General features: G+C 33.1%; 1 protein-coding gene across 9 annotated transcripts in view; it reads right to left on the reverse strand.

The window, feature by feature from the left end:
• Positions 1–27,384, reverse strand: part of LOC128175431 (EH domain-binding protein 1-like) — a 57,398-nt gene that overhangs the window by 17,092 nt on the left and 12,922 nt on the right. For 4 of the 9 annotated variants that reach the window (XM_052841052.1, XM_052841047.1, XM_052841055.1 and 1 more), the window contains exons 8-22: positions 26,858–26,930; positions 26,114–26,277; positions 25,772–25,820; positions 22,060–22,213; positions 21,226–21,805; positions 21,034–21,079; positions 20,757–20,894; positions 20,119–20,248; positions 19,737–19,805; positions 18,584–18,690; positions 17,533–17,632; positions 14,849–14,913; positions 13,981–14,101; positions 10,368–10,467; positions 2,026–2,099 (exon numbers count right to left, since the gene is read on the reverse strand). In XM_052841052.1, coding sequence (XP_052697012.1) covers positions 2,026–2,099; positions 10,368–10,467; positions 13,981–14,101; positions 14,849–14,913; positions 17,533–17,632; positions 18,584–18,690; positions 19,737–19,805; positions 20,119–20,248; positions 20,757–20,894; positions 21,034–21,079; positions 21,226–21,805; positions 22,060–22,213; positions 25,772–25,820; positions 26,114–26,277; positions 26,858–26,930 — 1,970 coding nt within the window. Of the gene's footprint in view, positions 1–2,025; positions 2,100–10,367; positions 10,468–13,980; positions 14,102–14,848; positions 14,914–17,532; positions 17,633–18,579; positions 18,691–19,736; positions 19,806–20,118; positions 20,249–20,756; positions 20,895–21,033; positions 21,080–21,225; positions 21,806–22,059; positions 22,214–25,771; positions 25,821–26,113; positions 26,278–26,857; positions 26,931–27,384 lie in introns of all 9 variants that reach the window. The other 5 variants (XM_052841051.1, XM_052841049.1, XM_052841048.1 and 2 more) reach the window with 5 other exon arrangements.

A 27,384-nucleotide genomic window follows, 5' to 3' on the forward strand; every position in this document is an offset into this window, starting at 1 on the left:
TTGGAATCAGTAGTTCTTGGGAAGAAGATTTTTAAATATGCACCCCCCTTTTTCTACAGTTTCAAGGTTTTCTCCGCTTTGAATACAGATCAGACTTTTATTTCTGCAATTTATATTCGCCCTCCCATAAGGATGCTTTGTGCCAAATTTGGTTGAAATTGGATAAGCGGTTTTAGAGAAGAAGTTCAAAATGTAAAAAAGTTTACAGACGGACAGACAGACGGACAGACGGACGGACGGACGGACGGACGGACAGACGGACGACGGACAAAAAGTGATCAGAATAGCTCACTTGAGCTTTCAGCTCAGGTGAGCTAAAAATGAAGAATGCAAAATAAAATTGTTTCCATCGATTTTATTATTAATTTGTTTTTACCTTTCTTGTTATTTATTTCATACATGTTGATGAAAAAATACCAAGGCACATTTCAAAAATATCTCACTTAGTACGCACTGTTATTAAGGGCAGCAGGTTAGTCTCTTAACATCCTTGGAGAAAACAAGATTCTAATAACCCAAATAAAACAGAGGACCTGAGGAAAATAATTAACAGGTTTTATAAATAATATTGATGTCAATTTATAGCACTTAATAGGCACCTTCGCAATATATTTGTTGACGTCAGAAGTCTGGTAACTTTTAAAAAAAAATATCATGTCTGACTATAATAAATATTGATCATTATGTGAATATACTACAAAACTTGATACAAAAGGCTTTGTAAACTCGATGCTCCTAGAAATTAGAATAATGTAAAATTTCATTTATTTTGATTTCCATTAAGGAAGTAAGTTTAATCTAATGATAACAAGTAAATTTGCATATAATTTATATATATAGAACAGTTTTTATATTACATGTATCAGGGTATGTGAATAAACTTTTAAAATCAATATTTTTTGTATAGAGAGAGAAAGAAATTGTATTTTTTATCAAATATCTTTTAATTCTTGTATTTTAAAAAGGTTTTTATCTTGTACACTAAACAAGTAAAATAAATATTAAAATAAATAAAATAGAAAATAATATTTTCAGTGGCGGTTTCTGAAAAGAAATCAAACTTGAGAGAATTATTTTAGACTAGTATTTTAAAGTAGTTCCTTCAATTCATTTTGTAAATAAGGATTAAAAAATCGTTTGGCATATCATGAAAAGTTCCAAGACAGCAGTATAGAAATATCTCTATTTAAGGAAACAGGTTTCCTTTTTCAAAAGTTAATGTGTGAATGTAAATTTCTTCTTGATTTATAACTACTTGGAGAGAAAACATTTGGTTCCCAAATAAATGGCAACTGCGTATCAATATTTAGATACAACTTATTCATCCGTTTACACGGGAATATGAAACATAAACACACGCCAAGCGACTCAATTAATTCGGACGGAAACTAGACCATATATATTTTGCGAAATCAAATCAACATTTTAATGAAATCTCAGTAAAGGTAGCATTATCTTATTATTTATCAACTCAAATAACTCAAGTAACAACATTTGCTTTGGAAAGTCATTCAGAGAAAAGCATGTCACTTTCCCCACATATACCCGGGTTTTTGGATTGTGTATGAACAAAGATTTAAAAGCCTGACTAAATAAAACAAACACTCCGGGACACTTGTGAGGAGAGCCTTTTACCCACATCTCCTCAGTTTTGTATTCCCGTTCACAATAGTCTCTTCACCCCGCGGAGCAGGAGGCAAATTGGACACACACTTCAACTCGAGGAAATTTGCAATGTTTTCACAATATTGAAACTAGTGAGGTTGTAACATGTTCTAATCAAGAGTGGCCAATAATTCAAGCACTTGAAAATTATTTCAACCTTTCTGAATATTTTTTATGAATTCAGTAAAACACTCCCATGTTTACTAGTATAGCACTTTAGACTGTATTCGGTTGGCAAAATAATTCCCCGAGTTAAAAGCTCCACTCATCATTAGAAAATTAATTTTTTTGTTTTTCAGATTTTGCTTTATACTATGTAAACTAATGTTTAGTTACCAGAACAACATATAAATGTCTTACCTTCAATAGACATCATTGCACGTAACTCCCTGTTTAACAACTCAAATCTTTTCTCTAAATTGTCTTCTTTTTCCCTGCAATAATATAATTCCCAACATGTCAAAATATTTCCTCTTCAAAATTCTAAAATGAAACTTGAAGTAAATTTACTTCTTCCGTTTATATAGTTAGTGAAGTTTGCAGAAAAGCTGATTTCTTAACAGGTATTACAGTAATGGGTTTACAGTTAAAGATGATAATATTTTCACAATATACTTATAAGACTTAGAAGTTTTCTCCAGAGATATTAAGGATCTGATCCTTATTACAACCTTAATTCACAGAAAATCTTATTATTCCAACTGACGTTCTTCAGAACATCTCGGGAGTTTATGATACCCTACTGCAAGTATTCAAATAACACGGGCCCTATGTAAGAAGAATTTAGAGATAAAAAGAAAAGAAGCTAAAGGGATTTGCTATAGGATCATACAAGGATTGAATATTGATGTCCCCCATGTTAAAGTCAATCTGAAATCTCTTTATAGCTTAGGCTCTTAAACACGGATTTTTCTGAACAGGTTGTGTGATGAATTGTTTTAGTGGTTGAAACAAAGAAAATGCTCATATTATTCCACTATGATCACACATCTTACACAGTCGAAAGGGAAATAACTCCAATCCTCACAGGACCCTATTCATGGCACACCATTTTCTGTTGGTCTTCCCTCCCCCCCCCCCCCCCCCCTCTTCATGTCTCTTTTTTATTTTAACAAATTAGTCATTTCAATTTTGTGTAGAACGAGAGTAATGTCCATGGGTGTTCTTGTTGAAGATCATGGGAAATTTCTCAGACCAATGAACAAAATATTAACGGGAATAATCATAATTGAAGAATAAAAACCAGTTCAAGCAGAGATCCTTTGTGAGTGTTTGTAAGTTTCACACACTCTGTGCAGGTCAATCAATGGAGAAATGTCCCTCCAGTTTCATTGCTTCCATCAAATATTCCTTGTTTGCCCAAACTTTTGTAAAATTCTAACATAGCAAACATTATTATCTTTGGACCAATTAAATGTCAGATTTCACCGTTTAATGGTCGGCTTCAACTCCCATTAACCAATACAGTACATGTATATCTATCCAAATCTGATCCGTTCAATGTTTCTTAATTTTGATAACATTTATTCACATTTTTGCAAAGATGTATGTTTGTGCTTCACATTAATTACTTTATTGTTTTCAAAATTGATAAATTTATCGTCAACATAATTTTTGCATATAGACAAATTGTAATCATAATAAAAGCTTTTGAAGACAAACGCATAATACACAATGGATCTTTAAAAAAAATTTTAAGACTAGTAATTTCAATCTTCACAATTAGTTCATTTTCCCAATTAGTTCAAATACATCTTGTTCATTTCATTAAAATTATAATGTACATTCTTTATCCCTTTTTACATCAAACATTAAAATATAAATTTTCGAGATACAATATTTCCACCCTGGTTTTTTTATATATTGTTACAGGATGTGATGATATACATTTTGTTTACTTTTTAGAAACATGTACATTTGTTAAATTCCATGATACATGCAAAGTTTACTTTGTAAATAGTCTTGATACACACTGTGTATTGTACATATAGACTGTATATTGTGTGGACACACATGACGTGTTATTTATTTACAAATTGTGTCCAATGGGATTATTTCCCTCAATTGTGTGGATAATTATTTATCTGATCAGATATACTTGGGTTTGTAAGTAGGTAACAATATGAGAGCATCTTTAATCCTTCTAAACAAAATACAAACATTTCTCGCCCATGTAGATTGCAGTTGGAATTACAATTTCATTTAACAAGGGGTCTAATCTCCTTGGACCTTTCTCTTTGCAGTTGGTCGGCATGTAGCCAAGCCTCGTTAGACCACCAGTCTGGGAGAATTCACCTTAAAGACTTTCTAAATCTACCTGTTCAGTAGTAACTAATGGATTTCCACCAGATTACTACATACCCAGGTGTAAAATAAAAAGACATATACAAATATTCACAAGTCAAACCTACTTTTAAATAGCTCTTGTTTTAATACTTTTTTATGGTATTATCACAAGGTTTATGATGCCAATATTTTAGTAAAATATTGATCTGTGTTGGTATGTTTAAGTCAGTTTCTACATTGGGGTATTATATAACAAATCTCAGACTTAATCAGAAATATGCACAGATCCCTCACTGCCATGTTATTCAATGGAGTATTTTCTTTCCTAAAATGATTACCTCTACTGTTTCTTAAGTTAACAGAATTAGGAGGCTTGTTGGTTTTGGAGATCAACCTATTCAGATTATTAAAATTCTTGTTTGGCAAATTCATTGTATCTGAATTATAAATCATTTGAATCCACTGGTAATTCAATTTGATTTCTTAATTTTTAAAACAACAGAATTTTGAAGAAAAATTTCCATATTTTTATAATGTACATAAGTGTGTGTTATTGGGTGTCATGGCCCCAGCTGACACCAGAGGTAAAGCGAGGGAAGGATTTCTGACAGAACTTGTTGCATATTACTTCAGGTGTTCAGAAACATCAGGCTCCAAAATAAATGACCAATGTTACATCATAATCTCCAATTAGAGTAAAAATTCAATTCAATGTATTTCAGATGAGTAATAATTTACACTCATAAATGTAAGGAATTTATCTACTTCAGAGAAATATTTCTGATTTGACTAACCATGGCATGCCAATCAACAACAAAAAAGTACCGCCAATTCTGTCCTATTAAGATAGGGACCAATAAGTACTATTTTGAACATGTTGAAACTCAAATTGACCTGTTATGGAATTAAGATGGATTAGAGTCTGAAATCCTCTTTGGAATAATCCCTTACCAATAATAGCGTGTTTCTACAACCCCTCCAAACATTTGATGTCCCAGTGAAAAAATACAAAGTTGTGGATCACCTAAAACATTTCTGTTGTTCTAGGACTTAGTAAGGACCCATGGCAAGGATTAGCTGGAATTTAGGGGATGCAGTCCAACTTCTGTTTAAAGTTTTCTACACACCAAATATTGCAATTGATCACCAATTTGTGACTGAGTCTACTTGTAGCTATTAGTAAGAGCGGGGTAAGAAGATAATCTTGACTGTATTTATTTAGTTTACAAGATATACCGTGTGCAATCAGATTACAATACACAAATGGTGCTGCCCTCAATGTTCCCTAAATCTTAGGTCAACATCAAGCTTAACTGTTCTGGCCACAACTTAGGTACAATCAGTTTATTTTACAGATATTTGAAATAAGAAAGTTAAATTTTTAATCTGTCTTAATACCGTACAATGCTTAAATGTTACATCAAATAAATAATGGAGTCAAAATCTACTCCAAGAGAGCATTTAAGAGATATTGGAGAGTATTTAAGGGATCTATTAAGTACTAAATGTCAACTAGGTTATCTTTAAACATGATCTATAAAACAATAATCAAAGGTAAATAATTACGTGTAATTAATAAACATGGCAATCAAATATCAACATTATTTAGCTTTACTTCTGTATGTTAAGTTACAATTAAATTTTTTTTTTCAGCAATCTAAAGAAGCTGGGATGAGACTCCATAATTTCAGAATTTAAATCTAAAAACAAGAGTTTCATTTTTTCTGGATTGACAGTATGGAAAATTAAAGTGACATTGTTTATTTAATAAAGATAACCTGTCATCAAATTGTTTTTAAGATTTCTAATCAAGCTGGCGCCATGTCAAACAACAATCCACGACAAAATGAAGCGGAAACTCATTATGCAACTTGCTAAAACAACACCCTCCCAGCAAAGCAAAGACCAACAGAACCTTAATTCAAACCTAAGAAACATTTTAGCCAAAGTCAACATCGGAGGAAAATGTATTCTTAAGGATCCCCAGGGGTTCACCATAGTAGTCAAAAGCTCTATATTCAAACTTTTATTAAAAACCATTTTTTCAAAACATTTCCTATTGAACACACCATCTTTTTACAAACATCCTCGAGATATCAAATTCCATAAAGGTGACATAATTATAGAAATGAATAAAGTCTTGAAAAGGCCAAAAGAAAAGGGTGGTTTAAATTGTAGCACTGTAGCATTCAGGAAAACATTAAGTTGTTAACATAATTTTGAGCTTGTACAAACATTTTTATGTCAATATTTTAACAACTAAGAGAAACTCTGTGTTGACATTGACAATAGAATGTGTTTGTTCGTGGAACTGACCAGTCTAATTAGTTAACAGTGACCCCCTGCCATTGTAGAGGGGAGGGACAGTTCCACCAAACATAACATCAACAACCCCAATAGAAATGACATAATTTGTGAAGAGCTACGGTATTCCGACTCCCTGTGTTTGAACATTTGTGTAATCACATTTTATATTTCAAGTGTCGGGGATTAATCTCAAATTCACTGACCCTCTCCAAGAAAAAGAAGGCCCGTTAAATATTGTGAAATCTGTAAAAATAAAGAGCCTGTCTTAGCTCCAAAGATCTGAAGGAAGTTCTTCGCTCTTCATTAATAACAAAGAATTGATCTAGAGAAATATACCGTACTTGTGTCCTTGCATTTCTCTATTCAGATTTTCTTCAGTCCAAATGCTACCTTGACCCCTTTATTTGACCTTTATATGACTTTTGATTAATTTTTATTGACCACAGGGACATGAAATGAATTAGTTTTATTATATATCTTTTCAATAGCTTTTATTGTCAAATTTTTGACAAAATAAAACTTATTCAACATCAAGCCTTTTTCAAGATTTTTGTGTCACAATTCTGAATCTTTTATTTATTTAACTTCTGCAACACAACAAATAATCAACCCCACCCCCAAACCCTTAAAAATTTAAATAACTATGGTACCCAACATAGCTTAGCTGACCCATGGAAAGAAGTATTTCAATAGCATGTTGCTTACAAAATACTAGTCAAATACAGCAACCTATCATACACTGTATATCCAAAATACCTTTTACAGTATTTTTACAAATTGATGAGAATTTGAAATGTCCAAAGTTTTGAAAAACACAATTTCAACAGTAAAAGACAACCAAGAAATCTACGAAAGAGACTATGCAAGTCTTCAATTTTACATTGTCAACAAAAAATGTATTCAGTAAAAATGTCATAATCCCTAGTATGGTACATGCTAGTGCATTTTATAAGGAGCCACCTTCAAATTTGGGGGAACATTTTTTTTAACTCCAGCTACATTTAATAAACATGCCAGGGCTTGACCAGCTACATAAGATTCACAACACAGAAACTGTGATGGATGGAAGGAATTTTATATATTGCTTGTAGAAATATTATAACAGTTAAATTTGTTAAGGGTGAACGGATTAATGTATTGAAATGTTTTGTTGTATCCCTGGCAAATTATAACAATCCAATTTGTGTTCTAACAAATCAATGTAAAAATTTTAGATTATGAAAAACTTATTGATACATGTAATAATTAAATATTCAAATATAGCCAACTAATTATGAGTCGCTAAAAATATCAAAATTTACAGCTTTGATAATGAATTGGTTTACTGATTGAAACACACTTATAATGAATTGATGCTAATAGTGTAGTGATTTTCATTCTCAATGCGTTTTAAACATATTGTGAGGTTTATGGATATAACAAATTATGTTTATAACTACGCAAAATAGCCCGTCCTTGGTATATTTGAGTTTTACTGAATATACTCTAATGTACTGGGATAGTCTGCTTATGTTTCCCAAACAGATTTTTGTTTGTTTTCCTCAATGAAGACAATGACAGTCAAACGGAAAGAAGGAAACGTGCATTTGCTCTACCTATTATTAAAAATTTGTACAGCAAAGTGACACCACAGACCTTACTAGTAGGGTTTCACTTTAACCAAGTTTACCTGAAATTGACTCATGATCATACCATTCTTTGATACCATGACTTGGCTACAACCGAGTTTTACTGTAATTGTTTCATAGTTCAGGATACATATATCAATGCAAACCCATCAATGAACTATATATGATATGGGCCTAAAATGACCCTTAAAATGAACATCATTATTTTACTGTAATTCTTTGTTTTCTTTGTACAGGTATATAAGTGATGTTTTTTCATAATTTTCATTTTGATTCACGTGCCAACAATTTAGAAATATGACATCATATTAAATGACATCCTAATTAAACAACAAGGAATTATTAAAATTTGGCTTTCACGATTTTACATTCTTGCGATTTGATGCAAAACGTTTGAATCTCTGTATTAAATACTCACATAAAATAAGGAATCTACAGTATCTCTTTTTTGAAATATTACATATATATTGATAATAATTATGCCTGCAAATTAAATGAAATAAAATTGTAACATGATCACCTTTAGTATCGATCTCTGACATTTTGCGTAGGGAATTAAATCTTTGTATGAGACAACAGTTCTTGTGATAATATTCATTTATTCAATTTTATTGGATTACTCAGAAGTTCATAGATGAAAAATATCAACCAATGGGTAACAAATCTATTGTGGTTTCTTTCAAATAATAGTTATAATTTCATAGGATAGGTATGGTTTGACAAGAGTATTTATCACCCTGGCATATATTACAGTAAATTAAAATCAATCTAAAGCTATCATGGTAATTTCATAGAGAGCCAGAGGTGAATTTGCACAAAAATACAAAACATAAATTGGAACAAGATGGAGAACAGCAAATTATATCGCTCAAATTGAATCCAAAACCTTTTCCACACACAGAAGATAAAAAAAAGTGAGGTCGAGGTATAAGCTCTTTCAAGAAAACATGTACATCATTAAAAATTGGCCATAAAAGGGAGCAGAAAGGAGAATTTCTGGCTGCCGATCTTTCTTGCCACAGATGTGACTAATGGGTAAATAAGTGGACGAGCTTGTCCCATGTTTTACTATATACTGCTGGTCACATATCAGCCATCCAAGCAATTAAATTTCTGGAGTATGAAATTGTTTCATGGTGAAAGATCTCAAGTGGAAGAAATGTACAAGAACTTATTCTAATGAATTATCACATGTCAAGATGATGTGTGAGGGATGGCAGTAAGGAACAACATGGGACACTAGCTGAGCAAATCAATGCTCACTAAATCATACAGTTCAGAATACCTAATCAGTTAGAATTAAAATATAAGGAATTTCACTCTAAAAATGCCCCTCTCTACAGAGAGAACAAAATACATATATCAAAGAAAGAGAAGTGCACAAGATATCAAGTTAAGACAATCCTTTCATTGTAAGGTTCATCTATGTGCGAACAGTTCAATAACTGTCCATGACCAAGGTAATCTAAATAAAATACCCGTATACATCAAAGTGTGAATTAACTGCATTAAACACAACTAGCAAAATTCAGAAATAAAATTCACTGATATTTCTACAGACATGATGTACATTTTTTTCATGTGTGCTCAAGACAATGAATGACATGATTTGATTTTCGTAGCAGCAGCAGCAGCAGTAGATCCAGAATACGAGCAAACATTTGCAGTCTTTATCAGACTCCGACTGCGACTGGAGATAAATAATTTGCCTCACCATGTCAACATTTTGTCACTGTCTTTAAGAGAACTGAAAAGTTCAGGGGGATTAGGCAAGGAATCATTAGCCGGGCTGTCTCTGACTTTATAGGGCCTGATTTACAAAAGGGAATAAACATCCATCACAAAATAACAAATCCCTGATGAAATGTGTACAGCAGCTTCTCAGAAATATCAGCCTCGTCTCAGACACTCTCTCTCTCTCACTCTTACCCCCCCCCCTCCATTTATGTACAATTAAAGCTCTGCAACATCAATTATCTCTTTCTTTCGATCTCCAGATCTTAACAATTAAAGTTCAAAATCAAAAACTCTCTCATTCTCTGTCCAAAAAAAAATTCTACTACATCAATAATAAACATATCTCTTAAGTTTTTTAGTTTATCAGGCAGTAATATATAAAATAATTGTCCTCTAAAATTACAGAAGAGCTGTTTCCTATTATGACTAATCACAGCAGCCTAACATGCATTTATACTGAGTGTGAATGAAAAATAAAATTTCAATTAACACAGAATGCTAGAAAAGTTACATGCCTTAGATAAAAACGTCACTTAAAAAGCAACCACTTGTTTTCAGCACATGTCAGTGACCAGTTACTGCAGATGTAGACACGCCACACAGTGCTAATTGGGATATTCAAAGGGCAATCTCACTTAATGAGTAGGGAAAAATACTCAAACACACAATTAAAAGTTAAAGAAAGACAACTATATCAAAAAACTTGACACAGGGTACTGAAGAGAGATAACTCTTGCTACTTACAGGATGTTTAGTTGCATCTGTCTTCTGATTAAGGCATTCCGTTTATTAACCAATAAAAACCAATCTTGCATTAATTTCTCTTCTAAACGTTTGTATTTGGCTGCAATTTAAAAAAATATATATATAATCAATTCATTTGAAGAATACTATATATAAAGGCAATTTGTTCTGAACTAGACACAATCTTCCATAAAAGGTTATACATTTTACTGGGGTGCTTAACTAGTAAATAAGTGTGAATGCCCCCTGGACCTGCAGTCTAAAGGCATCTGGGTATAAAACTCTGATTCATATCTCGAAACACAGGAAGCAATAATATACACTGGAAATAAAGAATTAATAAAAATTTACCTTGTTAATTAATTTATTTGTGTTTACAAGTTGATGAAAAAATGACAATAACAAACTGTCAACCATCTCAAAAATCCATAAAACAAAATACAAATTGGAAGCAGAGCAACACGGACCTCCAAAAAGATAGAGGTAGGATCAGGTGCATAGGAGGAATGAGCATCCTCTGCTGACTGGTCACACCCGCCGTGTGCTCTCTGTCGTAATCGGGAAAAAAATGGAAAAGTCCATAGAAACAATTAGGTTATTAATTATGGTCTAACAATTAGTATGAAAAACGTCAGTCAGGATGCAACCCAGTGGTGGATTGTATTTGCTGACAAGATCGTTGTATCGACCATAGAACTTATGAAAAGATTACTTCAAACGAGATTGTTGATAGTCCTGTTTTATCAACTTGTTTGTCAGTAGCTTGCCTCACCTTAGAAACTGTTGTGAGAAGATTTATTACATATCTAAAAATTATTTAATATTTTTGTTACTTTCCTGTTGTCTGAATTTTCTTCTCCTTCGGAGCGGGAATATAATAAAAGATCATAAGTTTAATCAATTTCAATAATTTTTTCAAACTAAAATTAACCCAAGAAATGAAAAATAGCAAATGTTGTTAATTTCAAGTACTGGCGTCATTTGAAATTTTGATACCGCGAATAATTGAACCTGGGTTTAAAACATTATGCCATATATATTGAACCCCAGGTTCGATATATCGCTGCGAAATATTGAACCCTCCCATAAAATATTGAACCCAGGGTTCAATATATCATGGCCGCTATATATTGAACACCCCTTTGATTTTCATTTGCTATTGGAGAGAGGGGGTTCAAAATATCACGGCCGTGATATATCAACCCCCCCTTCTTTTACCAATTCCAACTGGAGAAGGGGTTCAAAATATTACGTCCTGATATATCGAACCCCCCCTCTGATTATCATTGCTATTGTAGAAGGGGTTCAAAATATTACGGCTGTAATCATTGAACCCCCCCTCTATTTCCAATTGGAAAGGGGGTTCAAAATATTATGGTCATGATACATTGACACATTGTTACGGGACACAAGAAGTTAAAAAGAGATTGTAATTAATCATTATTTGTGAACATGAAACATTTGCATGCTTTGCCAGAAATTGTTAGATATACACTGACCTTGCGACAATTAGTACATCTTGAATCAACAGGTGGCTGTTACGTAATGAGAAATTAACACCCTCATTACACATGGTATTGGCGGTAATACCCCAAGCAGAATACAGAAAATGTATGAAAGACGTAGCCTAAAGCAACATTTGATACAATACTGTCAGTGGTATCATTAGATTTCGTGGTTGCTCAATTTTCATGCAATTCGTGGGTACCTCCCACCCATGAATAAAAATCCTTCACTTATTAATAAATTAGGGTTATATAAAGTCATATTTTCTTTTATAGGAATAAAAAAATACACAAAATTACGTCCCCATGAACATATAAGATTTCCACAATCCACGAAAATTTTCATGATTTTACAGTATATTAAGATAATACGTTAAATGTTTTGATTTATTTTTTGCGGTCTAATTTAATCGCAGAAATTGAAAACACAGACTATAATTTGATACTTTTTCGGGCCTAAACCGCAAATATTTCAAGCAGCAGAAAATACCCATTAAACGTTATTAAACCCCCATCCTATTACCAATTGGAGAGTGGGTTCCAAATATTATGACCGAAATAAATTGACCCCTCTCTGATTTTCATTGCTATTGGAGAGAGGGATTTCAAAGGGTTCAAAATATTATGGCCGTGATTATTAACACCCCCCCCCCCTTCCTATTTCCAATTCCAACTGGAGAGAAGATTCAGATGTTATGGCTACAATACTGTGGAATCATTAAAATTTGTGGTGGCCAATTTTCGTGGATTGCTTCAATATTACAGGTTTGTTGGGACGTAATTTCTATTTTTGATACTTACAAAAGGAAATATGACTTAATGGTCCTAATTTATTTATTTGTGTAGGATGTTAATTTGTAGGTGAGCAGTGCCCACGAATTCCACGAAAATTGAGCCACCACAAAATCTAATGATTCCATGGTTTATTGAACCCCATCTAATTTTGTTACTATAGAGAGGATTCAAAATAGTATGGCCACAATTTGACCCCCCCCTCCCCTCCTATTTCCAATTCCAACTGGATAGGGGGTTCAAAATAATTTTTGTTATTATTGTAGAGGGTGTTAAAAATATTACAGCTGCAATATATTTAACCCATTTCTTATTTTTTTTTTTCTACTGGAGAGGGGGTTCATAATATTTATATTTACATCTACTGAGTATGATTCCCTCTATTTCTTACAGAAATTTACAGTTAATTCAAAGCTCTATAGAAAGGGCCGGAGTGAAATCTACCCACCCTGTTTATTGATTGGTTGAAACCTACAATGACCTATGAAAAAATCATGGTCTTCACGAAATAATCATGATGATGTTATGTTATGACATTTTAAGGTAGCGATCATTGCAGGAAAAATTTACATCTTTTCAACAATATTGCCACCTTCATATCGCGCATAAATCACTAAAGAAAGCATTTTATTGTTTATATGGCTGCAATAAATTGACCCCCCCTCCCTTCTTTTTCCAATTCTAATTGGAGAGGGAGTTCAAAATATTATGGCCACGATATATTGAACATCTCTCTGATTTTTATTGCTATTGGAGAGAGGGGTTCAAAATATCATGGCCGTAATATATTGACCCCCCTCCTATTTCCAATTCTCACTAAATAGAGTGTTCAATATATCGCTACCATATTATTTTGAACCCCCTCTCCATTTAGAATTGGAAATAAGAGGGGTGGGTTCAATATATCGTGGCCATAATATTTTGAACCCCCTTTTTTTGAAAGCAATTGAAAAGCAAAGGGGGGTTTAATGTATCGCGGCCCTAATATATTGATCCCGGGCCCGGGGTTCAATATTTTGTGTGTGTGTGGGGTGCTTCAATATATCACAGCAATATAGTGAACCTGGGTTCAAAATATCATATGACATCAGTTAACAGTATTCCGTGGTCAAGACAAGAGCATACTTAGATTATCAAAACAGCCAAATATACTCATCATTGGTTTTGTTTTCACTTGAATAACATGCTGCATGATTCTCAAGTTTGTACACTCAGGTAAACAAAAATGGAGTGGGGTTTGTAAAATGTTCAGCCTTTAATCAAAGATACAAGGTTGGAATAGAATTCGGCTGGGGTGGGGAGTGGGGGTGCCTCACATTTTCCCATGATTTTCCTCAGCTTGGCCTCCAGCTCTCCTGCCTGTCTATCAATCTGAGTCTGTTCCCTCTCCAGGGCCTCCATCTCGTTATGGACATACTGATTGGTGTCCTGCAGATGCTGCAAGATTTAATTTCTATTTTAAAATATCAATAGTACAATCAACACCTTAAAAATCCTGAAGCATTACCACTTATGTTGGGAGATGAAGGATCAATGTCTAGCAAAAAACTCCATTCATATAGTTTTCAACAAAACACCTTCAAACTATTAATCATCAAGTACTTTCAAAGACAGATATGTTTCTTTCTGAAACATTAAAATAATTCAAATATTATTGCTCGGTAATTTTAAGTTTTTTGTATAATGTGCACTTTCTCTGGTAACCATTGATGTTGGATGACAGAAACTTGTAAGGCACTTTATCCTTATTTCCCAAACTACTCGGTTTCAGGTTTTTTTTTAAAATTGTATCTCTACGTTATCATCTGCAGACATTCTCATGTACAGTCAAACTTTGTTATCTCGAACTCAATGGGACTTTTTAAAACTTTGAGATATCCAAGTATTTGAGATATCAAGGGCAAAATACTTAAAAAATAAGTGGTTGGGACTTACAAATCACTTTGACATATCCATTGTGTTCGAGATATCAGTGTTCAATATATCGAAGTTCAACTGTATTTCTAATGATAAATCAACTACCAATGCACCTGATGAAAATCAGGTTTATTCAAAATTGTTAACACATCAGCATGATATATATTTTTATATTTTATATACCAAGACACAGGGAATTTGGGGTAGTTGTGAGACATGTTTAGAAGACTAAGATAGTTGGCAGCTAAAAATGCTAGTGCTTCTTACCTCATCCTTCTTTCTTTCGACGTGGTTATCAATATCTAGAGAATCTGGAGAGGAACTTGAATCATCTATTGTACAAAAAGTTAAATATCATATTTAGTGGTCTCAATTGAAAACGATTAACCATTTATCAAACAAGAGGCCCTGGGGCTACATTGCTCACCTGAGCAACAATAGCCATAACTCTGATTAAATGTGCATAATAGTATCAAATTCAAAATATCTTGAAAATTAGTTACAGTAGATCTAACACAAAAAGTAAAAAATATCTGCTGATTTTTATTCACATATTACCAAACCCCTTTTGTTCTTTTAGATATATCTTTATTCCTAGTTTTCTCTAATGAATCATGATCAAACATTAATCTGCACAATCTGTGCTTTCACACAAGTTTTCGCTTTTTTGGCTGAATCATTTTCAAGAAGATTTTTAAAGATTTTTTTCTATATCTTCCCATGTAAAAATTTAACATCCCCCCCCCCCCCCCCAAATTGTGGCCCCACAATACCTCGTGGATCATGATTTGAAAAACTTAAATCTTCACTACCTGAGGATGCTTCCACACAAATTTGAGCTTTCCTGGCCTAATGGTTTTTTTTTAAAAAAGTTTTATAAAATGTTCTCTAATTATTCCAATGTAAAAATCCATCCACCATTGTGGCCCCACCTACCCCCTGGGACCATGATTTGAACAAATTTTAATCTACACTACCTGAGGATGCTTCTATACAAATTTGAGTTTTTTGGCCTAATAGTTTTTTATATGAAGAATTTCAAAGATTTTCTCTATGTGGTCCTATGTAAACACGATCCCTAAATCTTGGCCCCACCTTACCCCTGGCGACCATGATTTGGACAAACTTGAATCTATACTACCTGAGGATACTTCCACACAAATTGACGCTTTTCAGGACGAATTGTTTTTGAGAAGATTTTTGATAATTCTTAATCATCTCCTCTTTAAAGAGGGTGTGGCCCTTCATTTGAAGAAACATGAATGCCCTTTACATAGTTATGCTTTGTGCCAACTTTGGTTGAAATCTGCTCTTGACAAAAAGATGAAAATTTGAAAAGTTTTGCAACGACAACAACACTAACAATGATGAAAACAACAACAGACAACGAACAAATCTTGATCAGAAAAGCTCACTTGAGCCTTCAGATCAGGTGAGCTAAAAACTAGCAAGATAATTTGAAACAAAAACCAAAGTTTTTTAATATATTTTAAAATGGTATCTGGTAGTACAAATGAGAATAAAAAAACAACAAAGATGCATAGTCAACACTTGTTTCAACATTTTTTGTAGCCATTTTGAAATAGGGAATAAAGTCGACAATAGAAATAGTATAAAAGTTCCTGTTTGTTAAATTATATTTCAAACTGTTTGTTGTTTTAGAAACTCAAGAGCAAAATAATTTTTTGGGCCTAAGATATGACATATATAGTTATATAAAGTATTCCAATTCTGTGCAAAGGAAAGAAGTGAAATGGATAACTTCAATACAGACTGGGAAATTTGGACCCCTGTGATTAACTCACTCTAGAGTGCATGCTCTCTCTCTCTCTCTCTCTCTCTCTCAATAAAAAAGGTGCTCAATATGTATTTATTTTTTTCTCTTAGTAAACGTTCATTATATATGCATTATTGATGTAATTGTTTTCGTTGCTTTCTTAAACATACTTTGTGTCCTTGAAAATTTGTGATGTTGTATGTACATGATGTATGTAGAAGCAGTTGGCTTATTAATAAAAAAAAAAAAAAAAAAAAAATGGCTTATTAATAAAAAAAAAAAAAAATTAAAAAAAATGACATATGCAGTAAGACATTCCTGTAGCAAGGTGCCTGAGATGGTTATAATGGATACGTTTTAAATTTCTGATAAATTAATCATGAATTTTTAACATATGTAAGGGGAAAGAAACTGACTGCTGTAATCATGAAATCATTATTCACATGTTTGCTGTAATTGTGTTTTACTGTAACTTGGGTAGTCATTTTTGTAGGGCGATATTTACTTAAACTCTTTTTCTTGGTTAAGAGGCACATGTGCTTTTTTCTGTAATTAAAAGTTTACCCTATAGTATTATAATAACACAGGGTATCTAACTCCATATTCTGCAGTACCCCCTTCAGATATTGCAATCATTTTCGCTTTCAACTGAAATGCAGTGGACAAGTGTTTTATAACCATTCTCCCATGATAAATAACTTTTCACAAAAAATTCAAAGCATTAGGGCTGTCAAGGACAAGAAAATATACCATAAGAATTGTCAGGCCAATCATTGATTAATACATGTATGACTATGCCAACACTACATTTACAGTAATTAACAACAATTACATTGTTCTTTATCAACATCAATTACTTATGGCAATTAATGACTTCCTTATCATAATATTTGAATTGGTCTAATCTAAGGTTAATATGTAATATGTTTGTTCTATAACCATATTAAGGTCCCTCAACACACCAATATTTCATTTGATAGATTGATAAAGAATCATTTTGAAATCTGATTTCACAACAAAGAGACAATATCAGCTTTCAATTATTTTATATGAATTTTTGATAAGCTACAGTTCTACAGCTTTTTTATGACTCAAGTCACCCAAAAACTTGTAAAGAATCCTTCTCTTTCTGACTAACTAAAATTTGTTATCAGACTTGTTGCACATGATTTACCTTCGTCACGGGAGCCCTCACTGCTCTCTGTTAAGGAGAAATCCGATGTTGAATGGACCATTTCATTCTCAGGACTAACTTCCCTTGCTGACTCTTCCTGTTTATAATACATGTAATTCAAAATTATCAACTAAAACGCTTTATATCAAGGCTATATTTTAGGTTTACAGTTTTTCCCTACACTGTTTTCTATAACCCTCCAGCATCAGGTATAGGGAATACCAGAACAGTCCAAGATAGTTTCAAGAGTGAATAACCATTTGTAAGAAAAACGATTGCAAAGGGATACTTTCTTGACCAGCTTCCTTACGACTAAGATAAATACATAGCAAGGAAGAACCGAGTCAAAATCAAAGAGAAGGTCCAGGGAAAAAAATAATGAGCAGTTGAATTTCTGTCAATTTTATTTGATAGGGAAAAAAAATGAAATTTGTCTTTGAAACTAAGCTTAATGTAAAATAAGAAATAATGAAGTCATAGGAAAGGACAAGGTCAAAAAATTGAATGCAGTCAAATTGTTTTTACCTATTTGAATCCTTGTTTTAAGTTTGATGAAAATGAACAGTGTCCTTGAAATAGTATAAGTACTCCAATTGTAAAAGTCAAGGTCACTGAGGTCATAGTCAGAAAATTATGAAATAGCTGAATTGCATCTTTGTTTCAAGGTTACTGAAAAAATAAATTAAAAGTGTTTTATGGAACTAGACTTTATGCATGATATGGAATAGTAATGTCACAGGAAATCCCAAGGTCAGAAAATTATGCTATTGTTGAATTGCTATCACCCATATCATATTTATTTGCCAAAATCTTCTGAACAGTATCTTTGAAACTGAGGTAATACTAGTACTTATGAATTGTTTATCATATTTCTACTTCAGATATTAAGGTCATCTGATATCCTTAATGCACACCTATATGTAGGACTAAGGTTTATAGTTTCTGTTACAGATGTCACCTCAATTATCACATCAGATATCAATTATCCGGTACATGAAGGTTGATAATTCAACTAATGTAAATACAAAATCAAAGTCAACATTCAACCGACCTTTGCTGTCTCTGTCAGGGATGAAGTGAGCATTGGCTGTTTGAGGCTGAACTTCTTCAATGTTCGCTCGGTCTTATTGGTTTCTCCATTATTGAGAGACAATGACTCTAAAATCATACACACTCAATTATTTATAGTAAACTAGATCACAATGAGATTATTCATCTATACCAGAAGACATTCTGTTTCCTGTGATGCAAGAACAAGAAAGATTTTACTTAATTGTAAAATTAAATAAGGCTTTCTGGAAAGCTGAAATCCAACAATCTAAAAACAATAAAAAAAAGTTTCATTATATGATTGATTAATTCCTAGATCTCTGATTGGCTCATATCCAACTATCTAAATAAAATTAATACATTATATTCACCAGCATGTAATGTAAGAGGTCAATATAACATTTGATTTTCTCTACATTGGACTAAAAATAGATCTTCCATTGAAATATCGTATATATAATGGTGCTCCCCTCCGCCCCAACCAGGGCTTGAACTCAAGACTTCTGGAACCCATTCTCCTAGCAGTGAGCGGTCATCACGCTAACCAATTCGCCATCAAAGCACTACAAAAACCTTGCTTTTGATGATGAAGGGAACCTAGAGGACTGGTAGCTCACTACACGGTCATTTGAGACAGGTCGAATACAGTTAAATGACAATTTGAGAGGAAAGAAATGATACACATTGAATAGATATATACTTCTTATTTGCACAAATATATATTAATATATATATAGCACTGGGCCAAGAATGGTGTAGTGTAGAATCCTAAACCATCAACAATAACTAAACTTTTGCCAAATCATGGACATGAATGTCTTTTGACTTAAAATCAAGGCGAGTGACCATGAAACATAAATTATTGCATTTCTATATGATCAGCTCTGATTATACAATAAAACATCTACCAAAATGCCTGTTCCAAAAAGCTACGGTACATGTACCCGGTAATCTAGAAAAGGAAAAACACCACAAGTTAATTTGTTAAACATCAAGTCAGTGCATAGCAGTATGTGTTATTACAAGTAAAAGCAAGCATACATGTTAACAGAGAGCTGTATGTCAACTATTTAAGTAAAGAAGAAAAGCGACTGTCACCACAAAGCTTCCAAAACCACAACACGAAGCAGTTAGCAGAGTACAAATCTACATACCGCTCTTAATGATAAAAAGACCAGGAGTACGAACAATCCGTCGCATTCGCAGCGTCGATTTACAAGAGTCTGGATGAAACAGATCAAACACATTGGGCATCAAAACAAAAGCACGACATCCATGCAATAAAAAGGGAGAAAATGAAATGTTAATATGCATAATTTAAAAAGAAATAAATGGTTGCAAAAAAAAACAAAACCACTTGAAATAAGATACGATAGGAGATGTAATGAATATACACAATGTGTATTTACGTAAAAGGATGCTTTTGCTTTTAAAAGTGAGAAAAGAAATTCAAATGAACTAGCAATTTGAAAACAGACTCATATTAACTAGCATACACTATAGAAATGAGCAGGCTGATGTGGATAGAAATCCTACCGTTTTCTGTTGTAAGATCCTGGCTGGGTCTTTTTGGCAGGCTGACCTCAGGTTGACCTATCCCAGCTCTAGCTTCCTCTATAAGCTGTCGAGCTCGCTCTTTTAATCGTTTCTGTTTGTCTTCAGTTTCCTACGATAATTGTACAAAGGGTTTTAACTATAGGGTTAAATCTAGTAGAACTGTTTCAACTAGTAACTCTATCTATTTTGATCTTCCTGTCACTTTTTATCTCTTTTTTTCAATATACTATGCAGTGTTTATAAAAATACTCTTTGTTACAAATTCAAACAAACTGCTGCCTTTTTTTTTTATACCTTTCATTTGGGATCTTTTGAAAAAATTTATTAGACAAAATAAATCATAGATTTATTTCATCTAATAAATTTCTCGTAAAAGATCCCAAATGAAAGGTATAAAAAAAATCAGGTTGCAATTTGAAGTACTTCATATTTTTGAAAAATAAATATCTATCTTCACCCTATACATGCATGATGTAATTATTTAAAGGCAAACTTTAAAACATACATGTATATGGTCCTATATGTGCATATGTATAACAAATGTACACATAAAACTATTCGCTGACAAGTTGGTCTTATCACTGTGTCATGTGTCATCTATGTTACTTAGCACATACCACAGAGACATCTTTTTCTGCCTCCTTTGCAGGAGAGCTTTGAGTTTCCCCAATGCCTGCTTCTTTCCTGGCCTGATCCAACAGAAACTTTGCTCTTTCCTTCAACTCCTCTTGTCGAGACTTCCTTTGTTCTTCCTGCTTAAAGATATAAAGCAGCAAAATAAACAACTTCTAATATTAAACACCTTAATTAATGATATTTATCATATAAAACACTTTAGTTTTAATTATTCAGAAGTAATCTACAGATAGTACACGTAATTACATGTATACGTACTTTAGGTTTAAAAATGGTGTCAATGTCGCTTATATTGATCTTTTTGCTGCAAAAAGAAACAGTACATATAATACAAATGTTAAATACTGTGAATCAAAAGAAAAATACAATAGAATAACAAACATTGTAATGCACCATTCATAATAATTGTTATAAAGATCCAATTGTTTTTAAATTCCTTAAATAACTTACGCTCCACTAGATCCTCTCTTGGGAGAAGCAGTACTAGAGGGGGGAGAGGAAGGGGTGGAGGCCCGTGATGACTGCTCACTGCCCCCAGAGGATGGGGAAAGGGCCCGAGGAGAGACAGAAGAGTCCACCGATCCCACACTACTACCACGGTCAGATCCAGGGCCGCTGAGTGGTGAGGAGGCTTTACTCCCACTCTGGGGCTGCCACACATCATCGTCACTGTCAGCGGGGGCGGAACTAGCAGATTTCACAGATTCATCTATCACAGAACTTACTTTGGCATTTTGCGAGAAGTCTAATGGCTTTGGGGGACTAGACTCTTTGCTCTTACTTCTTTGAAATTCTGATTTTGCAACATCAATGTTGTCTTTGCTTTGCAATTTTGTGGGACTATTTTCTTTAGTTTGTGATTTTTGGGGACTATTTTCTCTGCTGTCCTGTTTGACAGGACTACTTTCTTTGCTGTGTTTCTTGTTACTCTCTCTGACTAGATTCTTTCCATACATTTCTCTGCTGATTTCACTCTGAGTATTTGCATCCATATCTCCAATGGTGTACATACTTTCTCTTGCATTTGTACCTGAATAAATACAATGTAGTTGAATACAAATTCGAGAGTTACATATATATCATTCTTTATAGTCAATTCATGATAGCATTATTTAAATAATTCAAGAGTTGTTTTGAAAGCAATTCTACCACTTTTTACTTTACTCAACAGTGAAGTTCGGAATATCTAGTCAAATGTTATTTATTGCACTACATGTATCAAATAAGAAATAAGAACGTCTGCTTTCAAAACAACATGGAGACTAAAAAGATTGTTCAGCCCACCTATCTGTTGAACCTCTAACGTCTGACCGGTGAAGTACGCTCTCAGCTGATGTAAGTAGGTCATCACAGACAGCTTGTCAGGGACCGCTAAAAGGACCATGTCCGAGGGCTCAATCAGTCGGGGGATGCCACACGTCGCAGCCGCATCAAATGCCTGAAAAATTACAGCATTAAAACAGGATTAAATACGTAGTGCAAGATGTGGCATCAAAATGCCTGAAAAAATACTGCATAGAAACTTGTCTTAACAAGTATGTAGTTAAGAAATTAGGTATCATTTTTGGATGTATATCGGGATATAAATATGGGTTTGGTGACGTGATTAAATCCCAAGAAGCCCGAAGGGCTTTATGGAAGATTTGATTACGTACCAACCTGTATTTATATCCAGATATACATCCAAAAATGATACCTTATTTCTTATAGTTACAATTGCTGCAAATTATGACAATAACAATGCTCCATACTTTCTTTTTTGTGATGACCTAGAAAACCGCTTCAATTAAGATGACGGAACAAAAAATAGTACAACAATGTTGCAAGTATTTGATTATCATGATAAATTAATATGACACCACTTTTGATAAGACAGCGCTTTTTTATTATAATAAAGTGAAACAGAAAAGAAAATTTACTTGAAAAAAAAATTGAACTTGGCGGAATAGTACCACTTCTGTTGAAGTCGCAGAGCAGTTGGAAATTTGAAAACAAAGCGATTGAAAGTTGAGTAAGAGTCTACTCAGGCATTTTCATGTGAAATTCTATCGCAGAATCACATTGAAGAGCATAATGATTTTCCTCTGACATTATAGAGGAAAGCAATTTGGAAGAAAATGGATGGAGAAACACAAAGAGTTAAATTTGACCATGAATGGACTAAACACAAAAGGTCTGTAATACTGTGTTTGCGGTTTTGATCGAGGCTTGTTATACGAGTCAGAAATGAATTTTAAGGTGGAAAGTCCCTCTGATAAGAGAGATAACTTCTGTAGAAAATAATATCACTTTTTTTCTGTTAACTCACAATTATTGAGGCATGTAACAACAAGGGAGGTGGTGCTGGGTCCCAAATTATGTTGGAAGGCTATACATTTATTTAAATTCAAATATTGAAAAAGAAAATTTGAACGGAACGAACTGAACCCCAGGGCTCTTTTGAAGCAGGGGGCAAAAAAGTAAAGAAAACTTTTTCAAAATATCATACCTGTTAACCTTTCAAAGCTGCTATGTGGGAGAATCTCCCCCTTACCAACTTGGCTAAGGGGGAGATTTTGCGTAAACGACGTTTTTTCACGTGAAATGCAAATATATATTAAAAATACTGTTAGATACCTTATTTTACCATTGTTATTAATGCATTTGCAATCATTTTAAATTTTATTATTTCTATGACTACCAGTGTGCAATTACAACTTGTGTTGCTGTACATGTTCAGAAAACTATTATTTTGTTTGCAAGGTACAATACAAGAAGTCAATAATGCCACTTTTTATATTTAAGTCTTCTTATTGTTCAGTATTGAACCATCACTGCATGCTGGCATCTAGGATAAACACAGAAAATTTATTTTGAAACCCAGTTAAGAAAATACCAGTAAATAATATTCATTAAAATTATGTTTTGCCTTATATATAGGATAGATTTTTAATTCACAAAACAACATGTATTTCTCCAGTATCTTTAAAAATGATCTCTGTTGTAATGTCTATAGCATCCCTGTAATTCATAGTACCGGTACTATAAACTTTAAAAACTCTTGTGAAATGCTTTTACACTTTTTCCTCGAGCTTCACTTTTATCGGTAGCTTGTATAAACACCCAGTGTTCAAAACTCACTTTGATTTTTACCGACTGTGCTGGCCAGACAGAATTAGTCACGACTCACTGCACGTGGCTTGGGTGCTTTACCTGTGCATCCGTTAAGTGACACCACTGGCTGTGTATTGTTTTCTTTGGTGTTACAGAGTAAAATCAAGATGTTTTAAGCTTTTATTTATTTTTTATATGGCTTAACTAAATACGTAACTGATTTAAGTCAAAACCGGAAGTAATCGTAAAAAGTAAACTGGACTTTAACATGTCATACTATGATCACGGTAGACAGTACTTGGATGGATTTTGATATATTCAAGCTACACAGCAGCTGTTTGAGCTCAAAATCAGAGAAAAACCCGCAGTGGTTGTTGAAATTTGCATGTAAAGATTCAGAATTTGGGGGGGGGGGGTATGGGGGAGACAAATACGATTGCGGGAGAAATTTGTCTCCCGCGCGGGAGATAGGTTGGATGCGGGAGATCTTAGATTTTTAGGCCGTTTTGCGGGAGTCTCCCGCGCAATGCGGGAGGGTTAACAGGTATGAAATATTACAAGAAATGATTCATAATGATAAAATATTTATGAGGCAATATCTACATGACTATTCCCATAAATTCATTTAAAACTTATAACATTTCAAATGTTTAAAATTGAATAAGGCTTTTCTATTCTGTGGGAGCAGATATGGGAAAACAAATTGAAAAAAACCCATATCATACCAATTACTGGAAGATTATTCACTTGTTCCCCTTTTTTGTGTTACATAACAAATGCTCTGGTTTACATTTTTAGGATTTCTTAAATATATATCCATTTACTATTATCTTATCCAAATTTAAAAACAGAAAACCTTTTCTGAAAATTTAGAAACTGTGGCAATTTATCATGCACTGTATGTAAAACATGTATGTAAAACCTTCAATAGTCTATGATAAAGAAAGATAACTCTTGCTGATTGAAGCAATTTTTGTTGCAAACCTATACAACAAAGTGCTATTCTGAACTTAAATGCAGCGCTTCAATATGTTTCGTAATATGAATTGGCAATGTATATAACTATACATTGTTTTCAGATACATCTTAGATTTTTAATTTTATGCTGCGATGGTAAAATTTTGCTTTTTCTAATCACTATGTCTAGTTTTCTTCATTTCATGATAAGACACATTATCAATTTTGAAAAATCTAGCAGCGCTTCATCACTTAAACTTTGTTTCGTATGAATCGATTGATATTGACTTTGATGAAAATCAGTATGAAATTTTTTTTTAAAATATCTGGCAAAATTAATAGCAGAGGGATATTACACCTTAACTGATTTTAACTCCTTTGACAAATTGCGATTGTAATCTTAAGAACGCCTCATTACAATGTTGATCCATAAACATTATTCTGTTTATATGCCTATCTTACATGAATCAGTTATCCCTGCAATTAATGTTACTGTGCATTTTGTAAGAAAATGAATGAATAAAACTTCATATAACAAAATACAGATACATTTTATTTTCATTTATGCCTAAATTATGTTTTCATTACGATATTATGTAGGTGTCACGGTGTGTTTCAGTCGTTAGTTTGAGTTCATAGAAAAAGCAGTGACCTAGATTATTCATGCGCTACTTTGACCTCTCGACCCATAATGATGTTATGCAGAAATAACAGCAGATTGCGAAAACAGTATTTTATAAGGGAAAACATTCGCTAGTGTCAATATTAACGTCCTCAGCATTAAACTCCTCAGAAAATACAGCATAGAAACTTGTCTTGACAGATATATAGTGAAGTCTGTGCCAGGCATCACATGCCTGATAAAGAGAAAATACAGCATAGAAACCCATCTCAACAAGTATGTAGCGATGTCTTTAACTTCAAGAAGCACAACTCCAGTACTTACAATCCTGTTGTTTCCTTTTATATCATGGGGAGCCAGTGATTTGAAATCTCTACACCAAAAAAAAAAATACACTTAATGGTAAATTAAATTTGGTTTTCAAATTATATTGTTTATTCTCATAAAAAACTCCAAAGTTTATAATCATCATGTATATGTATCTTATATTCTATGCTGTTATTCTAAGCAAAATGCTTAGAGATCATGGTACATATATATATGGTATATATATATATGTTAAAAGTAAATAAAACAATATTCAGATGTTATTGCTACTGCTGCTTTTTAAAAGAACCTGTATGTATATTGGAATACTGTCAAACATTTCATGACACTTAAACTCACATTAAATCTGGCTTGAAATGATGAACCACAGCACAAAAGGCCATTCCATTTCTCCAAGATGTAGTTAAGTTTGTGACCTTGACCCCTTTATACCCTTTAGTGACCTCTTTGCACCAGTCCAGCAAGCTCTTTGTTGAGTCTGGTGCTCTGGATGGAGAATCCAGCTGTAATGAAAATCATTTACAATTTGATTCAATTATAAATTCTGCTTCTTATCATTTCTTTTCAACAAACTTTTAAGCTATTTGTAATTTGTTTGATCAATAATAGAAGTCCAAACAACAATAAAAGCAGCTGCATCTTTCTCTGAAGCCGTTCATTCAAAGCAGGAATATATATACATATATAAAAGTTAATCTCTCTTAACTGTTTTCTTTTTCAGTGAACTTAAATGTTGTAAAGAAATGGTTGATTACACAAAAAAAGAAACTGTTGTCTGAAGTTCTGATTGTTCAAAAAACAAACATCTCTCAATTATTTGTTACCATACTTATTTCATCTGAAAAGAATTCATAGTTTCTAAAACAAAAAAAAAGGAACAAAATTAATTTGTATTATGTAAACAACATTACTTTTTCCAATTGCACATTGAATTTCAAATGACAGGTCATTAACGCTACTTCCAATCTACATCTTTCATATATATTTTCTTTCAAACAAAACTCCTGAATCAGTTCATATTATTGTTTAAATATGTACAGAACACCTGTATACATGTACAGGTAGAACCAACTATCTGATCACCTGGTTCATGTCCAGTGGCTCTAAGACTTTGCGGTCGCCTTCCAGATCACTTGAGTTATGCTGTGGAGACAACCTGCAATATAAAATGCCACAGCTCAATCAGTTGGTGTAAGTCCGTTTGAAATCCAACACATGTACCTGTATCTTAACGCACTGTATTCTACACAGAAGGACTGAATGCAGAGATGAAAGGATTTTTGATTAACTCTGTGTACTCTTAGTTTATCATATTTCAGATCTTGTATGCCATCAATCTGACAATTAACATGGCAGAGCTAAACACAATGGATCAAGGTTCAATTACCTATGTACTGTATACTTCAGTGGTTGTCTTAATATAAATAATATGGACTAAGGAATGGACATCAGGATAATACATACATTTAAAACTCCTACTTTTTTAAGAATTACAATTACTTACATGTAAATAGCAAAAAATTCAACTAATATGAATAAATAACCCATTAATAGGAATGAATAACCACCAATCATACATTGTAGACCTATTACTGTTGTGCTAATATTTA

This window comes from Crassostrea angulata, chromosome 3 (assembly GCF_025612915.1).
Source record: "Crassostrea angulata isolate pt1a10 chromosome 3, ASM2561291v2, whole genome shotgun sequence".
NCBI classification, from domain to species: domain Eukaryota; kingdom Metazoa; phylum Mollusca; class Bivalvia; order Ostreida; family Ostreidae; genus Magallana; species Magallana angulata.